The 24,970-nt window shown below is 44.5% G+C and overlaps 1 protein-coding gene across 3 annotated transcripts in view; it reads right to left on the reverse strand.

Annotated features, from left to right (window-relative positions):
- LOC138961582 (cubilin-like) overlaps window positions 1–24,970 on the reverse strand; it is a 233,462-nt gene that overhangs the window by 90,327 nt on the left and 118,165 nt on the right. For all 3 annotated transcript variants that reach the window (XM_070333242.1, XM_070333244.1, XM_070333243.1), the window contains exon 3: window positions 18,551–18,644. In XM_070333242.1, coding sequence (XP_070189343.1) covers window positions 18,551–18,644 — 94 coding nt within the window. The remainder of the gene's footprint in view (window positions 1–18,550; window positions 18,645–24,970) is intronic.

Here is a 24,970-nt window from a genome sequence, read left to right on the forward strand (position 1 = left end):
ACCCAGTAAATACAGTTCTCATCTCACTTACCTTACCAACACTACCGGAAAAACGTATACAGGATCTGGCAAATTGTTGTTGCTTCGTTTTTTATGTCAAACTTCAAGAAAATCGTACTGTCAGAATAATAAAATATATATTTGTTTCAATCAACTCCAATCCGTGAAAGCAACAGGACCTTGGTAATAACCTATCTCGCAGAATACTATAATACACATATTTTAGTAAAAGGTTCGCACTATCAAAGATGAGATTGAGGCTCCTGAAGACGTCCACTATTCACCCGATCTTAATTCTTCCGTCAGTTTGTTTTACGTACAGTTCTGCCTTGGAAATAGACCTTGTACAACTAAAGTTAAGAAGGACCAGATGAAACAGTCCACTTCGTACAAGTCTCCAGCTGTCTTGTGTCAGTCGCGTTTGGAGCTAACATGCCTTGTGGAGGTGACCCAAACGTTTGCAGATAAAACAGATAATGTCCCTGACTTCAATAATACACTGTACGCCAACCGGCACAAGCGTTTCAACTCGGCGTAACTTTAACATTATCTGGCTGAGAAGACCACATGTTTTGCGTGGGAACTCAACAGTTTGCAGTGTATTGGATTTTCAAGCCATTGTTGCTAGGATGAAGGCACTGTTGTTTCTTCCACTTTCCAAACTTGTGTGCATAATGTTTATGACCTATCCGTTTTAGTCTAAAGAGTTGCAACAACATACGTCAGTTATAAACAGAACCAAAAAATAAAATAAAAACGTTTCTGAGCAGTGTTTGACAATCCTTGTGTAATATTCATCTGTGCAGTGTTGAAAATAAAGATATATATTACTCAAAACAGAAGCCTTTACCCCCCTCTCCCCTCCTTCCATCTAATTGTCCACATATTTTGTTCCTGCCCCCCTCCCCTCTCCAAAACAAAGGACAGACAAAGAAAATCATACCCGTAGTTTGCACAGTTTCCACACTACTATCATCACCACGACAGTTCCACCAGTATGCAAATGTATACAAACGAGCCGGGTAAAGCTAGGCCCGTGCTTTCCCTTCCTCTCCTGTTCAATTACACGACCATCAATTACTGCACGCGGTCAACACGCGCGTCTACCCCAGGGAGATAAGGGGATTTGTTTATGCAAACAAGAGGAATTCGCGAGACATTAGTTACAGCAGTCAGCAAAGAGCTTGATAATGGACACCACCATTACAAAGCATTTTCACACACACACCTGATAGGGTTTTTTTGAAATAAATATTGACTTGACTTGACTTGATACCTCATCTCTCCATCATAGTTCAAGGTACGGCTGATACGTACCCATGGGTGGGACTGAACAATGTCATGAATCCTGAAACTCAACCGAACCAAAAACCAAAAACCAACAAAAAGAGAGAGAGAACAAAAAAGGCCATAATCGAATCCGGATTTCCGGCATATACCGGAAGAATCCCATCCATGCTTACCTTATTTGGAAAGAATCTCCTACATTGGCACAGCTTTGGCAGAACGTCAACGGAGTAAAAGTCTCTTCGCGAATTTTTGTTTGTTCTAGGTTTATGAGGTGACAGCTATTTCACGGATGTAAATCAATGTAAGTAACCATCTTCAAAAAGACAGTCAAGTTAACTCATGGATATGTTCAGAATTAAGAAATGTCTTCTTGTTGAAGCAGGATTCAAGGGATGAAATACCAACCAAACATTGAAACAAACACAAAATTACTTTCATACCCTGAATCGTATTAAACTCCCGTAGAAGTGCTTCGTTTAGACTCAACAGCCTTTTGGGGTTTAGGCGGTCAAATCATCATATTGTTATTTAAATTTTTGACCAAAATATATCCTTTTACACAGATCGAGACAGTCGGTGTTTCTCCGAGACCGCGCTAGCGATCGAGGTGAACGGTGACTGTCGAGATCTGTGTAAAAGGATATATTTTGGTCAAAAATACAAATAACATTTATGTATCGATCGATTATGGTTAGAATTCCATTTAGTTTTTATGATTGAACGCACACAAACATGCACTATTTTGTAGTCTCGGCTGGCCGCCTAAATAAGAACTTGCGTCGGCCTCTGACTTCACATGGCTCAAAAAAAGGGAAATCCCGTGTTCAATCAATACATTATTAGTTATTCAGAGCGGATCCATGGACAGTAGTATTTTCCACTGGTGTCTGAAGGAGGCTTTTGCATTCCAGCCGGACTCATTTTCATTAAAGAAATATTTCGTTTGTATAAATTATGTGGACATATATAGATCCTTCTGCTCTCTTTACGTAATCCCTCCCATGATATGATGATGATGATGATGAAGCACCCCAACTAATCGCAACCCCCTACCCCTGCCACCCCCGACCCTGACCCCGGCGACCCCCCCAAACCAATGTCAATGAGGTGAGCAGTGAAGAGACACGCGACGGCGCCCGCACTCTGATATTCGCAATGTGTACACACCGCTCATCACGGAATAATTGATAGTGTGTGGCGCTGTTTGCAGGCGGAACTGTCATCACGGAATAATTGATGGCCGCCATGACAGTCTCCAAGGGCCGGTAATCCCGCCAGACACTGCTTACCTCCCTTTCCTCTGGCTCTCTCACGCGGCTCATTAATGAAATGGATACACACACACGACATCAGTACGCGCGCTGCTTGCTAGTCCTCTGCTTATAACGTCGTCTGCTTGACCGTCGTTTGTTTGAATGTTCGAATGTCGTCTGTTCGAATGTTGTCTCTTGAACTGTCGTCTGCTTGAATGGTTAAATGTCGTCTGTTTGACTGTCGTCTGCTTGAATGGTTAAATGTCGTCTGTTTGACCGTCGTCGTCTTTATTGTCGTATTCTTGAATGTTTGAATGTCGTCTGTTTGAATGTCGTCTGTTTGAATGTCGTCTGTTTATGAATGTCGTCTGTTGAAATATTGTCTGTTTGAATGTTTGAATGTCGTCTGCTTGAATGTTTGAATGTCGTCTGTTTGAATGTCGTCTGCTTGAATGTTTGAATGTCGTCTGCTTTAATGTTTAAATGTCGTCTGTTTGAATGTCGTCTGCTTGAATGTTTGAATGTCGTCTGTATGAATGTCGTCTGTTTGAATGTCGTCTGTATGAATGTCGTCTGTTTGAATGTCGTCTGTTTGAATGTTTGAATGTCGTCTGCTTTAATGTTTAAATGTCGTCTGTTTGAATGTCGTCTGCTTGAATGTTTGAATGTCGTCTGTATGAATGTCGTTGCTTTAATGTTTGAATGTCGTCTGTTTGAATGTCGTCTGCTTGAATGTTTGAATGTCGTCTGTTTGAATGTCGTCTGCTTGAATGTTTGAATGTCGTCTGTTTGAATGTCGTCTGCTTGAATGTTTGAATGTCGTCTGTTTGAAAGTCGTCTGTTTGAATCTTTGTTTGAATGTCGTCTGCTTGAATGTTTGAATGTCGTCTGCTTGAATGTTTGAATGACATCTATTCGACTGTCGTCTGCTTCATTTTCGTCTTGCTTGACCGCCGACATGTGCAGCACGTCCTCCTTCGGCTTCAGTCGCGGGACGATTCTCGAGTGAGGGTGTTCATAAAATCCTGTGGTTCGACTGTTGGGGAAGAGGTTAATACCTGCCAGGATGTTTTCAAAGAACTGCCTGTTTGGGCAAAACTAAATCATTTGATCACCTTAAAATATTTCACAAGACACTCTAGCTGAGATTAAAAGGGAGCAACACAAACTGAGGTGCCTGGCGGGCAGGGGGGGGGGGGGGTTCAATGTTTTAGACGATTTCATTTCGACACAACGATATCAACACGTGTGTAATCTGTTATATAAACCAATGTGATTAAACTACTGTCAAAATCATTGTCTTGGAGAAATTTGAGCTGGATCATTTCTTTTTCATTCCAATTTCTCAACAGCAATGTGATTGCAATGGCAACAATGTAATTGAAAATCTGTCAACCTTCACACAAGGTTGGGTCTAGTGAGCGGTTGGTAAGCTTGGCGCGCGATGGCACACACATGGATAACAGCTTGCCACGAAGGGCCATATCAGGGCGGGACATATCCAGTGCAGCCGCAATAAATACACTGACTCAGCAGTTCACCAAAGAGAGGAAGGAAAGCAAAACAAGACTGCATGAAAACATAACGTTCAGCTAGACAAACAAACAGCGCAGCATAACGTCAGTCCGTGACGTCACAATGAGGCGTGTTTCGGCGCCGAGACCCACAAAAAGCCACAAAACACGTCATCGTCACAACACAGATCCCCTTCCCAACGGAAGCCACTTAATGGGATAACGGCTCACTTCCTTCCTCCGCTTGTTCATTGAACGCTAAATTCTCCATTCTGATTGGCTGTCTACATTCGCCCGCATTTCGGCCAGTCGATACTGTCGAATTACCCAAAACCTTTCCGATGGCTGCTTCCCGTGTTGACGAAACGGTGGTTGTAGAATGTCGACCAGCTCGTCTGTCGTCCATTAGCCTGCCAGACCTGCCACTACATCATCATACCGCCCCTCCCCGTAATGGCGCTCTCGTGGCTTCGTTATGCTGATTGTTGTCGCTGTGTGTGTGTTTATTTCAACACACTTTCATAGCCAGCGTCTTAGCCAAGGAAGGGGCGGGTGGGATGTCCCGGTGAACGTCTCGTTTGCATCTTTGGTCTTGGCGCTGCAATGAAGGATCCTTGGTTGTATGAAGAGGGGCGATGATCGCATAAAACACAATTACTGTCCGCTTCGCATGCTAATGCTTTGATTGCTGCCAAGTAATGGTCCCGAGATTCCATTGCTAATGATCAACAGATTGCCCACACATGTTCTCCCATAATGCCTGGGTTCATATCGTAGAAGCCAGAGAGAGAGAGAGAGAGAGAGAGAGAGAGAGAGAGAGAGAGAGAGAGAGAGAGAGAGAGATAGAGAGAGAGAGAGAGCGAGAAAGAGAGAGAGAGAGAGAGAGCGAGAGAGAGAGAGAGAGAGAGAGAGAGAGAGAGAGAGAGAGAGAGAGAGAGAGAGAGAGAGAGAGAGCATAACAATCGTCAGACACCGGCGGAACAAAATGGGAAAAAGAAGGTCGCAAGAGTGTAGCCTACTTTTCCCGTTCCACATTGGTAAGTCCTGTGCTCTTATTACTGAGAAATGTCAAACGTGATGACAAATCAATACTAAAGGAATCGGGAAAGCGTTTAAGCCTTTAATAACTGCTATTAGTAAACACGAAGTCAAAAACCAGGATAGCAAGAAGAAGAAGAGAAGACGAAGAAGAAGAAGAAGAAGAAGAAGAAGAAGAAGAAGAAGAAGAAGAAGAAGACGAAGACGAAGACGAAGACGAAGACGAAGACGAAGACGAAGACGAAGAAGAAGAAGAAGAAGACGACGAAGAAGAAGAAGACGAAGACGAAGACGAAGACGAAGAAGAAGAAGAAGAAGAAGAAGAAGAAGAAGAAGAAGAAGAAGAAGAAGAAGAAGAAGAAGAACAACAACAACAACAACAACAACAACAACAACAACACATACACATACACACACACACACACACACACACACACACACATACACACACACACACACACACGCACGCACGCATGCACGAACGAACACACACACGAACGATCACACACACACACACACACACACACACACACACACACACACACACACACACACACACATACGATGACAACATTATTTTCTTGAATGCTCTTTTTTAGCCCACTGTTCAAACTCCCAATCAAGGGAAGGCACTTCAGGATCTTATTGGACTTTGAGAATGGAACGTTCTAATCCTTTGTTTTGTTAATATACTTGACGTTGTATATCCACAGATACAGTTTCCAGACTCTGCTTTCATACAGTTTTAGTCGCCGTTTTGACGATTCAAGGTGAGACATGCTGTAACAAAAACAACGCCGTTTTCGAGGGTGGGTGTCGTCAAGGATCTGTGAAGTCATATCGAAAATAGTGCTCAAAACTAATAAACCCTCTTTGGGGCAGAAGAATAGCAGATCTTCAAATACACCTATGTTCCTGACCACAACACCGCTGTTTAACATTTTGGCTATACCACTGAAAAAAATATCCTTAACTTCTTGTGTTCAGTGTATGATTCCTGCTAACGTACTTCTGTGCAATACGAGCCTGAAAACCCTTTGGCGAAAAGTAGCAGGAGGGGAGTTTGAGGGGATGTGGAATAGGTTTTATGATGGCCGCGAGTAGTTAGTTTGATCAGCAGCAACGGTCCTTCAAAGCAAAACGCAAATTATGTGCAAAACAGAGAAGACAACGCCACGAGCGCTGACAAGCAACGTACAGCGTTGCCCACATCTGGTTTTCGCCAGGAGAGAAAAAACGCCAGAACGCATTCTGACGCTTGTGCTTTCAATGTTTGCTCAAACTGTCTGTTTAATAGTCTTTATCATAATTGAATCGTTTTGTGTTAAAATAAAGCGACTTCGTTCGCCCTCCCTCCTCTCACACACACACACACACACACACACACACACACACACACACACACACACACACACACACACACACACACACACACACACACACACACACACACACACTTGTTGCGGATCAGTGAAGATAAGCTAAAGACTGAAATACAAGGAAGTAGTCCACTTGCTTTCGATCAAAGCCGGAATGTTCTCTTTATTCTAAAATTAAATGTTTCCATGACAACTACTACCATTCTGATAATCATCGTACGACAAGTGTTAAGCTGAACATTATTCCTGTGGCACAAACGACATCCGTTCATTCCCTGTCTGTGGATTGTCAAGAGAAGAGGAAGAAGAAGAAATCGTAACGGAACAAAGCACAACAATGCCCGAAGCACAAACCAAACAGCAATACTAAACCTGTGTTTATTTAAATAGCTGAAAGGGTTTTCAATGTTTTGCTGAGGATAATAATGGGGCACTGTGCCCTGCGCAGCAAACAAGAACAACGTTGTGGTTTGAAACCACACGCGTGTTTAAGAGAACCATGCATTTTCTTCGACACACGTAAAAACAAATCCTCACGCCCACGAAAATTGCCTTGATGAAATCGACAATAACGATTTGCTAGCAGAAACATTGACATTATTTTTGGCGAGCGCGTGAAAGCGATTCCCTCAACGTTATTTGCGTTCTCCGAACCGCGGTCCAGTTTCCAATCCCAACAGCTTAGCGTGTTTAAAAACAGTGACGTGAGCGCAACGTGCACAGCCGAGGATCCATTCCGCGCCAATTTCCGCGTGACAACAAAACCATTTCCGTCTGCAGCCTGCCTGGAATGGTGCAAGTCTCGCGCCGCCCCGTGTGATGTCGGTGTAACGGGTCGTTGTGGAGGAAGTAAAGGTGGCCGTGTAATTGACCCAAGATTAAACACTACGAACGGCGGGACACTGCCTACACGCAGCATAGAAATCTTAATCAGACAAACAGACGAACAGACAGATAAAAGGACAGACTCGCACGAACGCACGCACGCACGCACAAACACACACGAACACACATTACCACAAACATTCACACACACACACACACACACACACACACACACACACACACACACACACACACACACATACACACACACACACACACACACACACACACACACACACACTCTCTCTCTCTCTCACACACACACACACTAACACTCACACACACACTCACACACACACACATACACACACACGCACTAACACACATACACACACACACACACACACACACACACATACACACACACACACACTAGAACGAAGAGAACACACGCCTTGGTCTTCCTCTATTCCAAGAAGCTTGCAGCATTGGAATCAAATTACCAAGTCAGTCAGCACATCAATACACGTCGATGGTTCACCTCATGTGTACCATGCGCTATACAACGAGAATAAGCCCGAATTCAGCATCATGTGAGCCTCACTGACAGACTCCATTTCACAGACCACTGCATGCAAGCGAGTGACCTTTTAGTCCCCAGCACTATGTGCCGTGGAAGACGTTCAGAGCTCAAAGTAAACCGGAAGTATGTGGATGAAAGCTAAATATTGGACAATTGGATTTGGAAGACTGCTGGAATTAGAGTCTGGTATATGTAAAGAGAATAACCCCGAACTCAACATCAGTTTAGGCATGCTGACAGAAGTCATTAACAGCCGGCGAAATGGACAACGTGTGACTTCAAATCTCCAAGCGATCTACCGTGCAAGACGATGAGCCCAGAGTAAAACCCAAGGTGCAGAATGACCCATGGTCAAACCTTGTACCGTGGAATGAGCAGCAACTACTACTGGGACAGTACAGCCCCGGGTCAGACTCTAGTGTCAACACTCCTCCACGAACCCAATCACACTTTCTCAGCTCAGCACACCAATACAGTAGAACGGGGCTATCTTGTAAAGCCTGTCATTCATTGCGCGAAATCGACTACGCGAAGTCCACTTCTCGAAGCTCGTTGCACAAAGCTTTGACACACAATTTTCGGTAAAATGACTTCGTGAAGTCTTCACGAAGTCAACTTCGGACTCAATTGAGGAAGGCCTTTAGGCTCAGAGGCTGGGACCACCACGAACCCAATCACACTTGATCACCACAGTCCACCTATACAGTAGAAGGAGACTATGGGCTCAGAGACTGGGAGCACCACGAACTCAATCACACTTTCTTAGCCTAGCCCACCGACACAGTATTAGGAGACAATCTTGAAAGGCTTGCAGGCTCGGAACACCCCGAACCCAATCACAATTTCTCAGCCCAGCCCACCGATACATTAGAAGGAGACAATATTGAAAGGCTTGCAGGCTCGGAACACCCCGAACCCAATCACACTCTCTTCAGCCTAGCCCACCGATACAGTAGAAGGAGACTATCTTGTAAGGCTCAGAGACTGGGAGCACCACGAACCCAATCACACTCTCTCAGCCTAGCCCACCGATACAGTAGAAGGAGACTATCTTGTACGGCTCAGAGACTGGGAGCACCACGAACCCTATCACACTCTCTCAGCCTAGCCAACCGATACAGTAGAAGGAGACTATCTTGTAAGGCTCAGAGACTGGGAGCACCACGAACCCAATCATACTCTCTCAGCCTAGCCCACCGATATAGTAGAAGGGGGCTATCTTGTAAGGCTCATGCAGAGACTGGGAGCACCACGAACTCAATCACACTCTCTCAGCCTAGCCCACCGATACAGTAGTAGAAGGGGGCTATCTTGTAAGGCTCACAGGCTTAGAACACCACGAACCAAATCATCGTATATCAGCCCAGCCCACCGATACAGTAGAAGGGGGCTATCTTGGGGGGGGGGGCTATCTTGTAAGGCTCATAGGCTGGGAACAACACAAACCTAATCACAGTATATCAGCCCAGTCCACCGATACAGTAGAAGGGGGTTATCTTGGAAGGCTCGTATGGAACACTACAACTCCAATGACAGCTTCTCAGCCCAGATCCCCGATACAGAAGAAGAGGGCTATCCTGTAAGGCTCACAGGCTTTGAACACCACGGACTGGACTCCCAAACGAATGCGAGAGCGAGGCCCAGGGTCACGTGACAGGAAGCGGAGAGGACGACTTGCAAATGAACTGTGGGGGCCGCGTGGCCTCGAGGGATACCGGGCTGGCCGAGACAAGTGGCCGAGATAGAGAATTGATCGATCCGGTCTGATCGGGTTCTAGGGGTCATGACCCGCCCGGTCCCTCCTCTAAACACACCAGACGTTCCTCCGATGGAATCAGTCGCCAGCAATCATCTGACGGGCTGTATGTGTGAGTGAATTTTCTTTTGAGATGATGGGCCAGTCAAAGCTGACGGCCATTACTAGAGCGAGACGGCGCCACGCTGCCGGTGTGATTTCTGAAAATAGTGCTTATATCCTCGACTCCTATCCATACAATTTCAATCAGAGAGAGATAATAGTTGGTATCTCCACCCCAAACACCCACACAGATATCACACAGGCACAGAAACGGACACACGGACACGCACGCACGCACGCACGCACGCACCCCCCCCCCACACACAGACAGACAGGTAGGTATCTCCAACCCAAACACAGACACACAGACACACACGCACGCACGCACACACGCACACACACACACACACACAGACAGGTAGGTATCTCCAACCCAAACACAGACACACACACAGACACACACACACACACACACACACACACACACACACACACACACACACACACAGTCTTAAAGCAATGTGTAACAAGAAAGATATACATAGTACATTGCAGGGGCGGATCAGTTGCTTTGTAAGGGGGGGGGGGGCACTTTGAATCGAAAGTGAATGTGATGGGCGCAAAGCGCCCGAATTTGCTAGGGGGGTCCGGGGGCATGCCCCCCCGAAATTTTTTTTTGCCCAAAGAAGCAAAATGGTGCCATCTGGTGCCATTTGAACTTAGAAATGGTCATAGAATCAGCATAGAAAAATCTTTTTTTTTTCTTCTTCTTTTTTTTTCTCTTTTTTTTTTCGGGGGGGGGGGGGGGGTGGGCACGTGCCCCCTGTGCCCCCCCCCCCTCGTCCGCCCCTGCATTGAATGGCACCGTCTTCAAATCATTCGGAATCAAGGAAGCGTCACGTTCTTCTCGCACACTCTCTCACTTCCACCCCATCTCGTCTTTCTTCTTCCATTACATTCTCATTTTGTTACTTAGTTGTTGCTTTTCATCATTTGTCTGTTTTTGTTTTGTTTTTGTTTTTGATTTGTGTGTGTGTGTGCTTTTTCAAATAGGAAACGGAAATAAATAAATGAAACTTAATTTGAATCCGAAGTTTTTGCATTAAAACTACTGGGAAATCTTTCTTTCTTTCTTTCTTTCTTTATTTGGTGTTTAACGTCGTTTTCAACCGTTCAAGGTTATATCGCGACGGGGAAAGGGGGGATGGGATAGAGCCACTTGTTAATTGTTTCTTGTTCACAAAAGCACTAATCAAACAAGTGCTCCAGGGGCTTGCAACGTAGTACAATATATGAACTTACTGGGAGAATGCAAGTTTCCAGTACAAAGGACTTAACATTTCTTACATACTGCTTGACTAAAATCTTTACAAACATTGACTATATTCTATACACGAAACACTAAAGGTAAAAGGAGAAACAGAATCCGTTAGTCGCCTCTTACGACATGCTGGGGAGCATCGGGTAAATTCTTCCCCCTAACCATGCTGTCATCATCATCAAAGACAACAGCCGAGCAGCGCGAGCAATTACTAACAGCAGGAGAGAAGCGCAACAGTAAGTAACAGGAATCAGCTACAGGAACAGCCCAAGGATGGCAGGAAACGGAAAAAAACGGGTCATCAGTGATAAAATGTCGATAAGGATCATTCAGAAATCTGGCTTTGAACATAGCTGGGATTATTCCTTTCTGTCTTCTTGCGTGAAGTTACAAGCAAACTAAGACGCGCTCTCTGTTTCTGTCTGTCTGTCTGTCTGTCTGTCTGTCTCTTTCTCTCTCTCACTTTCCCTCCCTCTCTCTCTCTCTCCTCTCCACTCTCTCTCTCTCTCTCTCTCTCTCTCCCTCCCCCTCTCTCTCCCTCTCTCTCTCCCTCCCTATCTCCCTCCCTCTCTCTCTCCCTCTCTCTTCCCCTCTCTCTCTACCTCCCTCTCTCTCTCCCCCTCTCTCTCTCTATCTCCCTCTCTCCTCTCTCTCTCTCTCCCCCCCTCTCTCTCTAAAGGTACGGGTATGGATTCCTCGACAAGTCTCTCATCATTTTCTACCAGTCAGCATCTTAGAATAAGCTCATATTGTTAAATCTAATCTCATTTGAGCTTTTCAACAGTTCAAAACGATCTTCAACCCGAGATAACCGTCTTGTTCAAGCCCAAAAACAAAGAGACTGCCAACGTTTTTCAAGTTTTCAAAGTTTACTTTAAAACTTTAAAACAAAAGTTTATCGTCTTGTTCAAGTATTGATCAACACGATTAATTGATTCTGTGGAGTTGTAACTTGTGGTGTGCCTTTTCCCGCTTGAGCAAGGAAAACCCCAAAACATCACTTTTAAAACCACTGCCCCATTACGATACCAAGGATTACATAAAATAAAATAAGCACATAATTCATCGCCCCCAAAACACGCAGTTAACATCTCCTTCATCGCAGCAAATGGTGATGTTCGTCATATCGGACAGTCATATATCACAGCCAATGGCAAGGCGTGTAACATCGCAGGTTTGCTCGCCTCCCTCTGCAGTAATGAAGATCTCGTAATGTCTCGGCTGTGTGATGAATGTGCAAGTAAGAAGTGTGGCTGCATGAGACATATAGCGTGTCATATTCGTTGGAATATCGTTGTTTACTGTTTGCCGAGTGGGGCATGGGACCCGTGTGTGTATGTGGGCTTGCAAGCCGTGCATGAGATTGCCGCAATCACAGTCAAGGAAATTCTCCGCTTCCCATTGCTGCGTTTTTGACGTCCGCTTTAATGATGGTCGTAAAATCAGAATGCACCCAAAGACCACACGAGGCCAGCCAGTGTACCGGGACAACAAGGACTGTGGGTAATCCAGGAGGGAGCAGTCATTATCTTTGTAAACTTTGAGCAGTCAGGAGTGTGTGTGTGTGTGTGTGTGTGTGTGTGTGTGTGTGTGTGTGTGTGTGTGTGTGTGTGCATGTGTGTGTGTGTGTGTGTGTGTGTGTGTGTGTGTGTGTGTGTGTGTGTGTGTGTGATTTTTTTCTTGTTCAATGAGGGAGAAAAGATAATTTATTAGTGAGAGATTTTAATAGAGTTGTGGGAAGCTTTAGGGCCTTTTCAAACCTCCCCTAGCGACCTTTGAAAGAAGTCTACAATTCCAATACCACACCTTTAATCTGGAAACTGATGGCTGTAATGATGAGGTCTAACGGCACGCAGAGAGAGAGAGAGAGAGAGAGAGAGAGAGAGAGAGAGAGAGAGAGAGAGAGAGAGAGAGAGAGAGAGAGAGAGAGAGAGAGAGAGAGAGAGAGAGAGAGAGAGAGAGAGAGAGAGAGAGAGAGAGAGAGACAATGACAATGTTTGTTAGTTTGTTTGTTTGCTTAACGCCCAGCCGACCACGAAGGGCCATATCAGGGCGGTGCTGCTTTGACATTTAACGTGCGCCACACACAAGACAGAAGTCGCAGCACAGGCTTCATGTCTCACCCAGTCACATTATTCTGACACCGGACCAACCAGTCCTAGCACTAACCCCATAATGCCAGACGCCAGGCGGAGCAGCCACTAGATTGCCAATTTTAAAGTCTTAGGTATAACCCGGCCGGGGTTCGAACCCACGACCTCCCGATCACGGGACGGAAGCCTTACCACTAGGCTAACCGTGCCGGTTTATTTGTTTATAGAGTTCATTAAATAGAAAGAATATTTGGTTCTAAAAGAATCCGTATTGGTGGATTGGCGCAGGGCGTCCGGAAGAGCGTTCCAGAGGCTGCTTCCTGAATAAACAAGACTTGATTTAAATAGGTCTATCCTAGGAAGAGGAGTGTTTAGTTTTATAAAGTGGTGCGAATTCTTCAAAGAGAACTTTGAACAAATGGTTTAGGGTGCATTTTCTGTCATAATTTTATGCATCATTATTCCTTTGTTATAATTCATTCTTGACTTTAGAGGTAGAACCCATATGTTGATGTAGTCTGAGTCGGTGAGAGTAATCTGTTTGAGTAATACTACTTTTAGCGCTCTTTTGTGTAATCTGCTGAGTAGCTTTAGGGAATTATCACTTGCTGAGTCCCATACTTTCTTTTTATATTTAGTCAAGTTTTGACTAAATATTTTAACATCGAGGGGGAATCGAAACGAGGGTCGTGGTGTATGTGTGTCTGTCTGTCTGTGCGTGTGTGTGTGTGTGTGTGTGTGTGTGTAGAGCGATTCAGACTAAACTACTGGACCGATCTTTATGAAATTTGACATGAGAGTTCCTGGGTATGAAATCCCCGAACGTTTTTTTCATTTTTTTTGATAAATGTCTTTGATGACGTCATATCCGGCTTTTCGTGAAAGTTGAGGCGGCACTGTCACGCCCTCATTTTTCAACCAAATTGGTTCAAATTTTGGTCAAGTAATCTTCGACGAAGCCCGGACTTCGGTATTGCATTTCAGCTTGGTGGCTTAAAAATTAATTAATGACTTTGGTCATTAAAAATCTGAAAATTGTAAAAAAAATTAAAAATTTATAAAACGATCCAAATTTACGTTTATCTTATTGTCCATCATTTGCTGATTCCAAAAACATATAAATATGTTATATTCGGATTAAAAACAAGCTCTGAAAATTAAATATATAAAAATTATTATCAAAATTAAAGTGTCCAAATCAATTTAAAAACACTTTCATCTTACTCCTTGTCGGTTCCTGATTCCAAAAACATATAGATATGATATGTTTGGATTAAAAACACGCTCAGAAAGTTAAAACAAAGAGAGGTACAGAAAAGCGTGCTATCCTTCTTAGCGCAACTACTACCCCGCTCTTCTTGTCAATTTCACTGCCTATGCCGTGAGCGGTGGACTACGAGTATACGGTCTTGCTGCGTTGCATTGCGTTCAGTTTCATTCTGTGAGTTCGACAGCTACTTGACTAAATATTGTATTTTCGCCTTACGCGACTTGTTTCATTTGGTGTTTAACGTCGTTTTCAACCATTCAAGGTTATATCGCGACGGAGGGAAGGGGGGAGATGGGATAGAGCCACTTGTCAATTGTTTCTTGTTCACAAAAGCACTAATCAAAAATTTGCTCCAGGGGCTTGCAACGTAATACAATATATTACCTTACTGGGAGAACGCAAGTTTCCAGTACAAAGGACTTAACATTTCTTACATACTGCTTGACTAAAATCTTTACAAACATTGACTATATCATATACAAGAAACACTTAACAAGAGTAAAAGGAGAAACATAATTCGTTAGTCGCCTCTTACGACATGCTGGGGAGCATCGGGTAAATTCTTTCTCGTCCCAACCAATATGGGACTCCCCCTAACCCGCGGGGGACGCTGAGTCCCATAGAGTGGATGCGTAATCAATAAGAGACTGAATATGAGCAGTGAAAAATAACTTCCTGGCTTGACAATTAAGGAAGTGTTTAATTCTAGATAAGAGGTACACTTTCTTTGACACTAATTTACTAAGTTGTTCAATGTGAGTTGACCAAGACAGGTTGTTATCGATGTGGACACCTAGAACTTTGTGATGGTCGACTTTTTCCACTATATTGCCGTCAATCATTAAATCGGGACCAGTTGAGGTAAAATTCTGTCGTTTTTGTCTACTTGTAATTATCATATATTTGGTTTTCTTTGGGTTAAGAGACATGTGATTTAGGTCAGTCCATTCTGTCAGCTGGTTTAGACTCCCTTGTAGGGATTCTGATAAGCGAGTTAAATTATTGTTACTGGAGTGAATTGTGGTATCATCTGCAAAAAGTTCACATAAATGTTGAATATAACATATATTGAGAAGAGCAGAGGTCCTAATACCGATCCTTGTGGTACACCGTAATCTACAGCTTGCATGTTCGATGCTCTAGCGTTAGTAAGAACTGTCTGTTGTCTGTCAGAGAGAAATGAACTAACAAGATTGATAGTATCAGATCCGACGCCATACAAACCGAATTTTCTAAGCAATAATGTGTGATCAATTACGTCAAAGGCTTTTGCAAAGTCTACAAAAATGGCACCACAGAACTCATTATCGTTTATTAGAGAGAGAGAGAGAGAGAGAGAGAGAGAGAGAGAGAGAGAGAGAGAGAGCGCGCGCGCGAGAGAGAGAGAGAGAGAGAGAGAGAGAGAGGCCGAGAGACAGAGACAGAGAGAGACAGAGTGACAGAGATAGAAACAGAGAGATGACACCACACGGCCTCAATAAACGACGTCATGACATTCTGCCTGTCACATGACACTGGTGGCACGCGCTCATGATGAGCATAATGACGGTGACAAAGGGGCGGTTGACATCCTTGCCCGCTTCCGGTGTCCCCTATTAACCGGCACACACACACACACACACGCACACATACACACACACGCACGCACACACGCACACACGCACACACACACACACACACTCTCTTCTCCATATTTCCTCTCTCACTTCCAGCGTAGTTCATGTGATCATAACCAGATAAGTGGAGTGAATTATCGCCCTTTGTTCCAGGAGCCAAGCGAGGTGGGACCGTGTCATTTAATGTCAATATACATGGATTTTTGTAATCATACAAGAAGCACGTGCCGGACAAAAAATGCTACGTGTAAAAATGAAGTGGTGGACTTTGACAAGTCAAGGCTTAAGTGTGTCAGGAGCCACAAAAAAGTGGAAGCAAATTGGTAGAAGGGTAACAATTGTGTCACGCACAACAAGTAGTAGTGCCAGTCATGTGAGTGTGAGTGTGTGTGTGTGTGTTGTGTTGTGTGTGTGTGTTTGTGTGTGTGTGTGTTTGTGTATGAATGTGTTTGTGTGCGTGCGAGCGTTTGTGAGTGCGTGCGTAGGTGCGAGCGCGCGCGCGTGCGTGCGTGTGTGTGTGTGTGCTCTTGCATACTTGTCTGCTTGCGTTCTTGAACCAGTACGTGTACGGGGAGGTTGGGAGGGGGGGGGTGAAGGGGGGTGAAAGCGTTCGCTATCGTTATGAGTTAGGAGCGATAAACAGCGTTTCCCGTGACCGCTATTTTTCTCAAAGAGCAAAGCGACGATAAACAATAACGAATAACGCAAATTGACATTTCAACACAGTCCTCGGAATCGTTTGAACTTTGATAAAATCTTCCTTTAGCCACCATTCTGTCGACCCAGCGGTGGCAGAAACAATCCTTTGGAATGAGCGACTGGCACCCTGGCTTTGACTCCTAATCTTGTCGACAACTTTTAAACTTCACGCGAAATTGATTCAGTTCGTAGACACTGCGGTCAACATATGAAGTGACATTTGGGGAAAGTGTGGCGGCAATTCGCGTGTCATTGACCCATAATAAAAGTCACGAGGTCGTCAACGCAGAATAGCATCGGTGGAAGGTGGGATGAACTGCTGAGGTCATCAACTCGGCTGCTGAGATTTCGTTCAGAGCTCGTGCTACTGCTGGTGTCATTTGACCGAATGGATCTTCTGCGGTGAACTTAACTCTATTTACTTTACGACTAGCAAAGTCTTAGTGGTAAACATGAACAAGCATTCTTTTTTCTTTTTTTATCCATTAAAGAAAATTGATTACAGGCATTGTTTCTCATAAATACACTCTTTTACATAAAAATTGAGTATATCAATTGAAAACGCAAAACGTAATTTTGCAATTTCCCACCCAAAAACAGAGAAACCAAGAAAAGAAAAAAACACGTACTTGCTTGACCAAGAATAGACTCTCGACATTTTGAAATCATTAACCTGAGCTAACAACAAACAAAATCTTTTAAAAAAATCTGTTGATTTGAGTAAATGTATGCAAGGAAGACCACAACACCCGCGTTGCACTGATTTCAGTAAGTCTAGGACTAAATGGTCTGACAAATAACTATTTATGTCCTTCACTTCTTGGGACAGCACCAAAGCACGTGCACTGCGGTGGACGCGGCAGAGCGACTCGCTTCATTCTACATCAATTCATCTTTAAATGCTGATAAATTGTTTTAAGCTACAATCATTCAAAGTTATACATAATATCATGGATGTTTTTTTTCGAGAAATGTAAGGGGGAAGACTGTACTTGAAAAGTCTTGCTGTCCCTGGTTCCACATTGGAGTACCAGCAAACCATAGTCGGTGTCATGACAGAGGCATACCCACTGACAAACATACACGTCTTATTGCTGATAGAAATAGGCCGACACACTGGCCTAAACAGAAGACAGACATGTTGACATTGAGAATATACACTCATACATAAAGACAGATAGGCAGATAGCCATGGTAGTAATAGGCAGACACACTGGCCTAAACAGAAGACAGACATGTTGACATTGAGAATATACACTCAAACATAAAGACAGATAGGCAGATAGATAGGCAACCATGATAGAAATAGGCAGACACACTTGCCCAAACAGAAGACAGACATGTTGACATTTAGAATAAACACTCATACATAAAGACAGATAGGCAGCCATACAGATAAATACAGGCACTCACATAGCAAACTATTTAGAAGAGCATGCAAGCATCCAGCCGAGATCCCAGAAAGGCATACAGTCAGAGAGAGAAGGAGCGAGAGAGAGAGAGAGAGAGAGAGAGAGAGAGAGAGAGAGAGAGAGAGAGAGAGAGAGAAAGAGAGAGAGAGAGAGACAGACAGAGACAGAGAGAGAGAGAGAGACAGAGACAGAGAGAGATGGGGGAACAGACGGGCAGACGGACGGACAGACGGACGGACGGACAGACAGACAGACAGACAGATAGACAGACAGACAGACAGATAAAGCAGAGAGAGGGAGGTACATACTTTTTACTGACAGACAGCAAGTACCTTTAAGACGGACAGACATAAACGCAGATGGAGAGACAGATACATGGATGGACAGACAGACAGACAGACAGACAGACAGACAGACAGACAGACAGAGACAAACAGTGCATAACCATGAGATACTGACTTTGCTGTGAGAGTTGCTGTGAGAGTATTCCTAGCGCCAGCCCGGCTGTACACAGCCACAGGACTATCACTTGTTCTTCAAGCATCACCATCATCTGCAACAGAAAAACAGCACGGTTTTCACAAAGTTAAACTACATATTGGGTCCTTAATTGTATACGATACCGACACATACACAGACAGCCTGGCGGTGAATATACGAGTAATAGACGAACTCCGGAAATAACTCTGTCGGGTTGCTATGGGTTGTGAAATAATCTTGTTATTACTATGATTTGGGCAAAAATTCCACACTTGCTCCTTCTCCTGGTGTTTCAGACACACCCGTCGCGAGTGACTGCCTTATAATGTCACGTGGGAAAGTTTGTCTCGTTTCATAACTCATACAAACCCGACAGAGTTATTTCCCATTGTCTATTTTCTACTCATGATTTGAGAACTTTGCTTCTCTGTTGACATTCAGGAATTGTACATTTGAAGAAAGGTTCAAGAGCAGAACACTGAAAAGAACACGTACTTGTCTAACGGAAAAGACTGAAAAGAAAACAACCGCCGACAGTCTTTCGACCACACAGAATCAAATAAAGTTTATAGCTTGAAGTTTAAAATAAACAAAGAAGAAGAAGAAGAAAAGAAAGGGAAAAACAAACAAACACACAAGGCTGTCATCACTTCGCAATACCTTATCTCAGTGCCAGAAGCAAAGTCCTAACCACGCCTTTTAGCTTTGTGTACAAGCAGCAGAAGGTAAAACATACTCTACAGACCTACTGCAGGAATTCCAAGCCGCTGTGATTTACAAGTCGGACCGTGTGCTTCCCACAGCGCTGCTCCGTAACGCACAGACTGACTCTGGAGGTTGTGAGGGGAACGACCTAACACCGTACGTAACCAAAACAAAGATTTTGTTTGTTTGTTTGTTTGCTTAACGCCCAGCCGACCACGAAGGGCCATATCAGGGCGGTGCTGCTTTGACATATAACGTGCGCCACACACAAGACAGAAGTCGCAGCACAGGCTTCATGTCTCACCCAGTCACATTATTCTGACACCGGACCAATCAGTCCTAGCACTAACCCCATAATGCCAGACGCCAGGCGGAGCAGCCACTAGATTGCCAATTTTAAAGTCTTAGGTATGACCCAGCCGGGGTTCGAACCCACGACCTCCCAATCACGGGGCGGACGCCTTACTACTAGGCCAACCGTGACCGAAACAAAGATGACGTCAGTTTTTCGTCTAAGACTGCCAGTGTAACACCTGTTCTATCTCTTACGCAACAGCTCCGTACATGAATATCATCAAACGGAATATTGCACGGGCAGTCTGAGACAAGAAAAATGACGTCATATATTGGTCTCGTTTACGTACAGAGTATATCGGTCGCTCTCCTCGCAATCTCCATACTCCCATCTCCATTTACAACGCTCAACATAACGGTTTGCAATAAGTATATCCTCCCCACTTGAGCCCAGTCGACATCATTTTTCCACGTGAAGTTGAACTTGAAAAGCCAAAACGAATATATGAAAGAAACATCTTGAACAGCTCTTCTGAAAAAGCATCATCACCGCTTCAAACTCGGCAGTTCCACTGATATAAAACTGCATGTGGCGAGATAATGTATGGAGGATATGGAAGGGGGAGGGGGCTGTGTGCGTATGCGTGTACGCAAGGGATGGAGAAAGGGGGAGGGCGAAGGAGGTTAGGAGTGGGGTAGAATTTACGTCAGCCTGCACCAGCACTATGCCTGTCCTGAACCCCCTCCCCTCTCCCCCCTCCCCCCTCACCTCACACATACCCGGCCATTGCCTCGCAGTTTCGTCCACCCCATCCCACCCGGACCTTTCCTTCCTTTCTTTCTTTCTGTCTTTATTTCTGGGTTTGCCTAGAACAACAAAAATATTACTCCCACTCACCACACTCCATATACGCAACGCCCCCAGCACCACCACCCCCCCCCCCCCACACACACACACATACTTCCGCCCCCTTCCTGTTCAGTTTTTCTTTGAGACTAACATCCACAAACACGGGAGAAAAGACAAAAATGTTTTTCAAAGTTGAGCTGAAGCTGCAGGTAATTTTTTTTTGTGTTTTTTTTTGTTGCTTAACGCCCAGCCGACCACGAAGGGCCATACCAGGGCGGTGCTGCTTTGACATTTAACGTGCGCCACACACAAGACAGAAGTCGCAGCACAGGCTTCATGTCTCACCCAGTCACATTATTCTGACACCGGACCAACCAGTCCTGGCACTTACCCCATAATGCCAGACGCCAGGCGGAGCAACCACTAGATTGCCAATTTTTAAAGTCTTAGGTATGACCCGGCCGGGGTTCGAACCCACGACCTCCCGATCACGGGGCGGACGCCTAACCACTAGGCCAACCGTGCCGGTCTGCAGGTAAGTGATGACAGTTTAAAAACTGAAAAAGAAGATATGATATCACCCATAAATGTGACCATGTCATCAGACGGCAATTAGGAAGGGCAACACTGACGTAAATCGCTGTCATAATTTTTCTGATCTGACACAACCAGGCGCTGGTTTTAGCACCACTATCACTGAAACGCCACCGCAGTATGGCAAAGCCGATACCCTTTGAAAACACTCCCACGTATAAACTCGGTCTCAGCATTTCATTAAAGGAATCTTCCTTCACATGCAAACGATCACCAAGAGAATAACAATATCTTTACACCCCAGGTATAGGGGTGTGTATAGGATTCGGTCGATGTGTTTGTTTGTTTGTTTGTTTGTGTTCGCATATAGATCTCAAGAATGAACGGACCGATCGTCACCAAACTTGGTGAACAGGTTCTATACATTCCTGAGACGGTCCTTACAAAAATTGGGACCAGTCAAACACACGGTTAGGGAGTTATTGGTGGATTAACATTCTACAAGGACTTATAGAGGGACATATTAATGGTCAAAGGGAAATAACTTATTTTAACCACACTTGTTAACAGTGCCTTCTCAGTTGGTGGCAGTGAGAATGGTAAGGACGGGGGTGTTTTTCCTACCTCGGAGGAATTTCTTGTTACACTTGGACTGACACAGACCAACAATCAGCACCTTGACTACTGCCCCTGCAGCGTCAAACTGTTCGGACTGACACAGCCAATAGTTCACTAAATCAATAAAGCAAAACATTCCCATCGGGCTTAGAAAGCCGGCAGGCTGCAGAGTGTCGGGACCTGTCCGAGAGACAGGATGCTGTTGTCCCGTGTAAAACAGCCTGGCCACATCTGTGACGATTTGCAAGACGGTCCACATATTAAGACATAAGACATAAGATTTTATTTTTCTTCTTCTTCTTCTGCGTTCGTGGGCTGAAACTCCCACATACACTCGTGTTTTTTGCACGAGTGGAATTTTACGTGTATGGCCGTTTTTTACCCCGCCATTTAGGCAGCCATACGCCGTTTTCGGAGGAAGCATGCTGGGTATTTTCGTGTTTCTATAACCCACCGAACTGGTTTATGATTACAAAATCTTTTTCGTGCGCACTTGGTCTTGTGCTTGCGTGTACACACGGGGGTGTTCGGACACCGAGGAGAGTCTGCACACAAAGTTGACTCTGAGAAATAAATCTCTCGCCGAACGTGGGGACGAACTCACGCTGACAGCGGCCAACTGGATACAAATCCAGCGCGCTACCGACTGAGCTACATCCCCGCCCAGATTGTATTTCAACCACGTGCATTACACAGGAATATATCTTGGTTTGAGTTCATTCAATACATAATACATTCAAACACAACAACCAAACAGAGTGCTAACAGAACTGCATACACACACACACTTACACCCACACCCACACACATACACACACACACTACATTATACCGCGTTCACATCTTGAAACACGTCCATTCCGGCAGAGTCCTCCATGCTTAGTTCTTCAGATGTACATCGTTCATTTTAAAAATGTTTGCCACAGGCACTGTGTGAATTGTCGTCCCAATCTATCTGGATCATTTATATATTTCTGTGCTCAACATGTTATCAGCGTATAGTATTCTAGCAAAGTAAAATCATTAGAAAAGTCACTCGAATGGGCAAGGGCTGGATGTGAAAAAGCACCTGTTTGCTTATGCGTTAATAAAGAAGAGTAATATATGTTATCTTATCTCATTACATCTCCTGTTCCATCCATTCGGCACAGGTGTGTCCACACTGAACACTTACAGATGGTTATCAAGAATTTTAATAAGCGAGATTGCCTTGAATGCGTACGCCCTAATCGCCTAATCAAATTATATAATATATGCAAAACGTTTCGTTGTGTTCATATCCGGTTGACGAGGATGTTTGTGTTGTTGCTCAGGCAAAACCTGGTGTGAGCCAAGAGGATTAAAATGATCCTGAAGAATGAGTAGGATGCAGGGGATGAAGTGTGGGAAGGGTGAAATGGGGAAGAAACGGAGAAACGAAGAAATGTGCATCTATCTATATATATATACGACTTGTGTCTGTGTGTGTGTCTGTGTGTTTGTGTATCTGTGTATTTGTGTATTTGTGTATTTGTGTATTTGTGTATTTGTGTATTCGCCATGCACGGCCAAAGTTCTCGATGGATCTGCTTCAAATTTGGTGGGCATATTCAGGTTGACCCGGTACAGGACACAACCTGGTCGATATTTCAACACGTGCTCTCAGCGCGCAGCGCTGAACCGATTTTGGTTCCACCTCAGCTACCCGGGCCCCCATACCGACACACCATAGCCGCTACACCACATCACAACGCCAAAGTTCTCGGTGGATCTTTTTCAAATTTGGACACCGTATTCAGCTACACCCCGGACACAATATCATCGATGAGATATTTCAACACGTGCTCTCAGCGCGCAGCGCTGAACTGATTTTGGTTTTTGTGTTCATTTCACCATTATAAGTAACTCTTCCTTATCTTCTCCAGTGTTTGGCGTTTATCTCCCTTCCTTCGTGTGGCTTTCCCGTTCAGTTGTAAGTTACTATTACTATTTTTAGAATGTCACTGCGCTGTCCACTGCGCTGTCCACAACGCTTCCCTTGCACCCGTAAGTTGTTCTTACTGTCAAAGTGAAAAGGTCGAATCAATTTATAGCCACGCGAAAAATACACTCTCACCTATCTCTATATATTTATAGATACAGATATGCATATATATATACGGCTTCTCTGTGTGTGTGTGTGTGTGTGTTTGTGTGTGTGTGTGGGCAAAAACCTGTGTATTGTAGAGTTCTGTTTGTGATGTGGTCTAGCGGCTTTAGTCCGTCTGTATGTTCTGGCATGTGAGAAGCCACAGCAGATAATATAGGGCTAAGAAATAAGCTCTAAAATTCTCAATCCCGTTTGACAGGACTTCGCCTTCAAAGGTGATTGTGGTGAACCGCCACGCTGTCTGTCTCTGTCTCGCGCCGTTCACCCCAAATTCCCGTTTCTGAGTAACTATTTTTAGAATGTCACTGCGCTGTCCAGAACGCTTCCCTTGCACCCGTAAGTTGTTCTTACTGTCAAAGTGAAAAGGTCGAATCAATTTATAGCCACGCGAAAAATACACTCTCACCTATCTCTATATATTTATAGATATAGATATACATATATATATATATATATATATATACGGCTTCTCTGTGTGTGTGTTTGTGTGTGTGTGTGTGGGCAAAAACCTGTGGATTGTAGAGTTCTGTTTGTGATGGGGTCTAGCGGCTTTTGTCTGTCTGTATGTTCTGGCATTTGAGAAGCCACAACAGATAATATAAGGCTAAGAAATAAGCTCTAAAATTCTCAATCCCGTTTGACAGGACTTCGCCTGCAGAGGTGATTGTGATGAACCGCCACGCTGTCTGTCTCTGTCTCGCGATTCACCCCGGCGAAGCCGGGTATTCCTCTAGTATATATATATACGGCTTGTGTCCGTGTGTGTGTTTGCGATGCACGGCCAAAGTTATCGATGGATCTGCTTCAAATTTGGTGGGCATATTCAGGTAGACCCCGGACACAACCTGGTTGATGAGAATTTTCAACACGTGCTCTTAGCGCGCAGCGCTGAACCGATTTTCTGTACATCCACTACATCCATTCCCAGTAACTCCTCCTTATCTTCTCCAGTGTTTTGCGCGTTTATCTCCCTTCCTTCGTGTGGCGTCAATCCATATTCCCGTTACTATTTTTAGAAGGTCACAGTCCACAACGCTTTCATCCATATTCCCGTTACTATTTTTAGAAGGTCACTGTCCACAACTCTTCCTTATCTTCTCCAGTGTTTTGCGCGTTTATCTCCCTTCCTTCGTGCGCCGGCGAAGCCGGCGTACACCCGGCAAAGCCGGGTCCCCGGCGCAGCCGCGTATTCGGCTCTACTTCTTCCCGGCGAAGCCGTCTACCCGGCGAAGCGGGTATTCATCTAGTACACAATATGTCAACTCAGTGG

Source organism: Littorina saxatilis, linkage group LG3 (assembly GCF_037325665.1).
Source record: "Littorina saxatilis isolate snail1 linkage group LG3, US_GU_Lsax_2.0, whole genome shotgun sequence".
NCBI lineage: Eukaryota > Metazoa > Mollusca > Gastropoda > Littorinimorpha > Littorinidae > Littorina > Littorina saxatilis.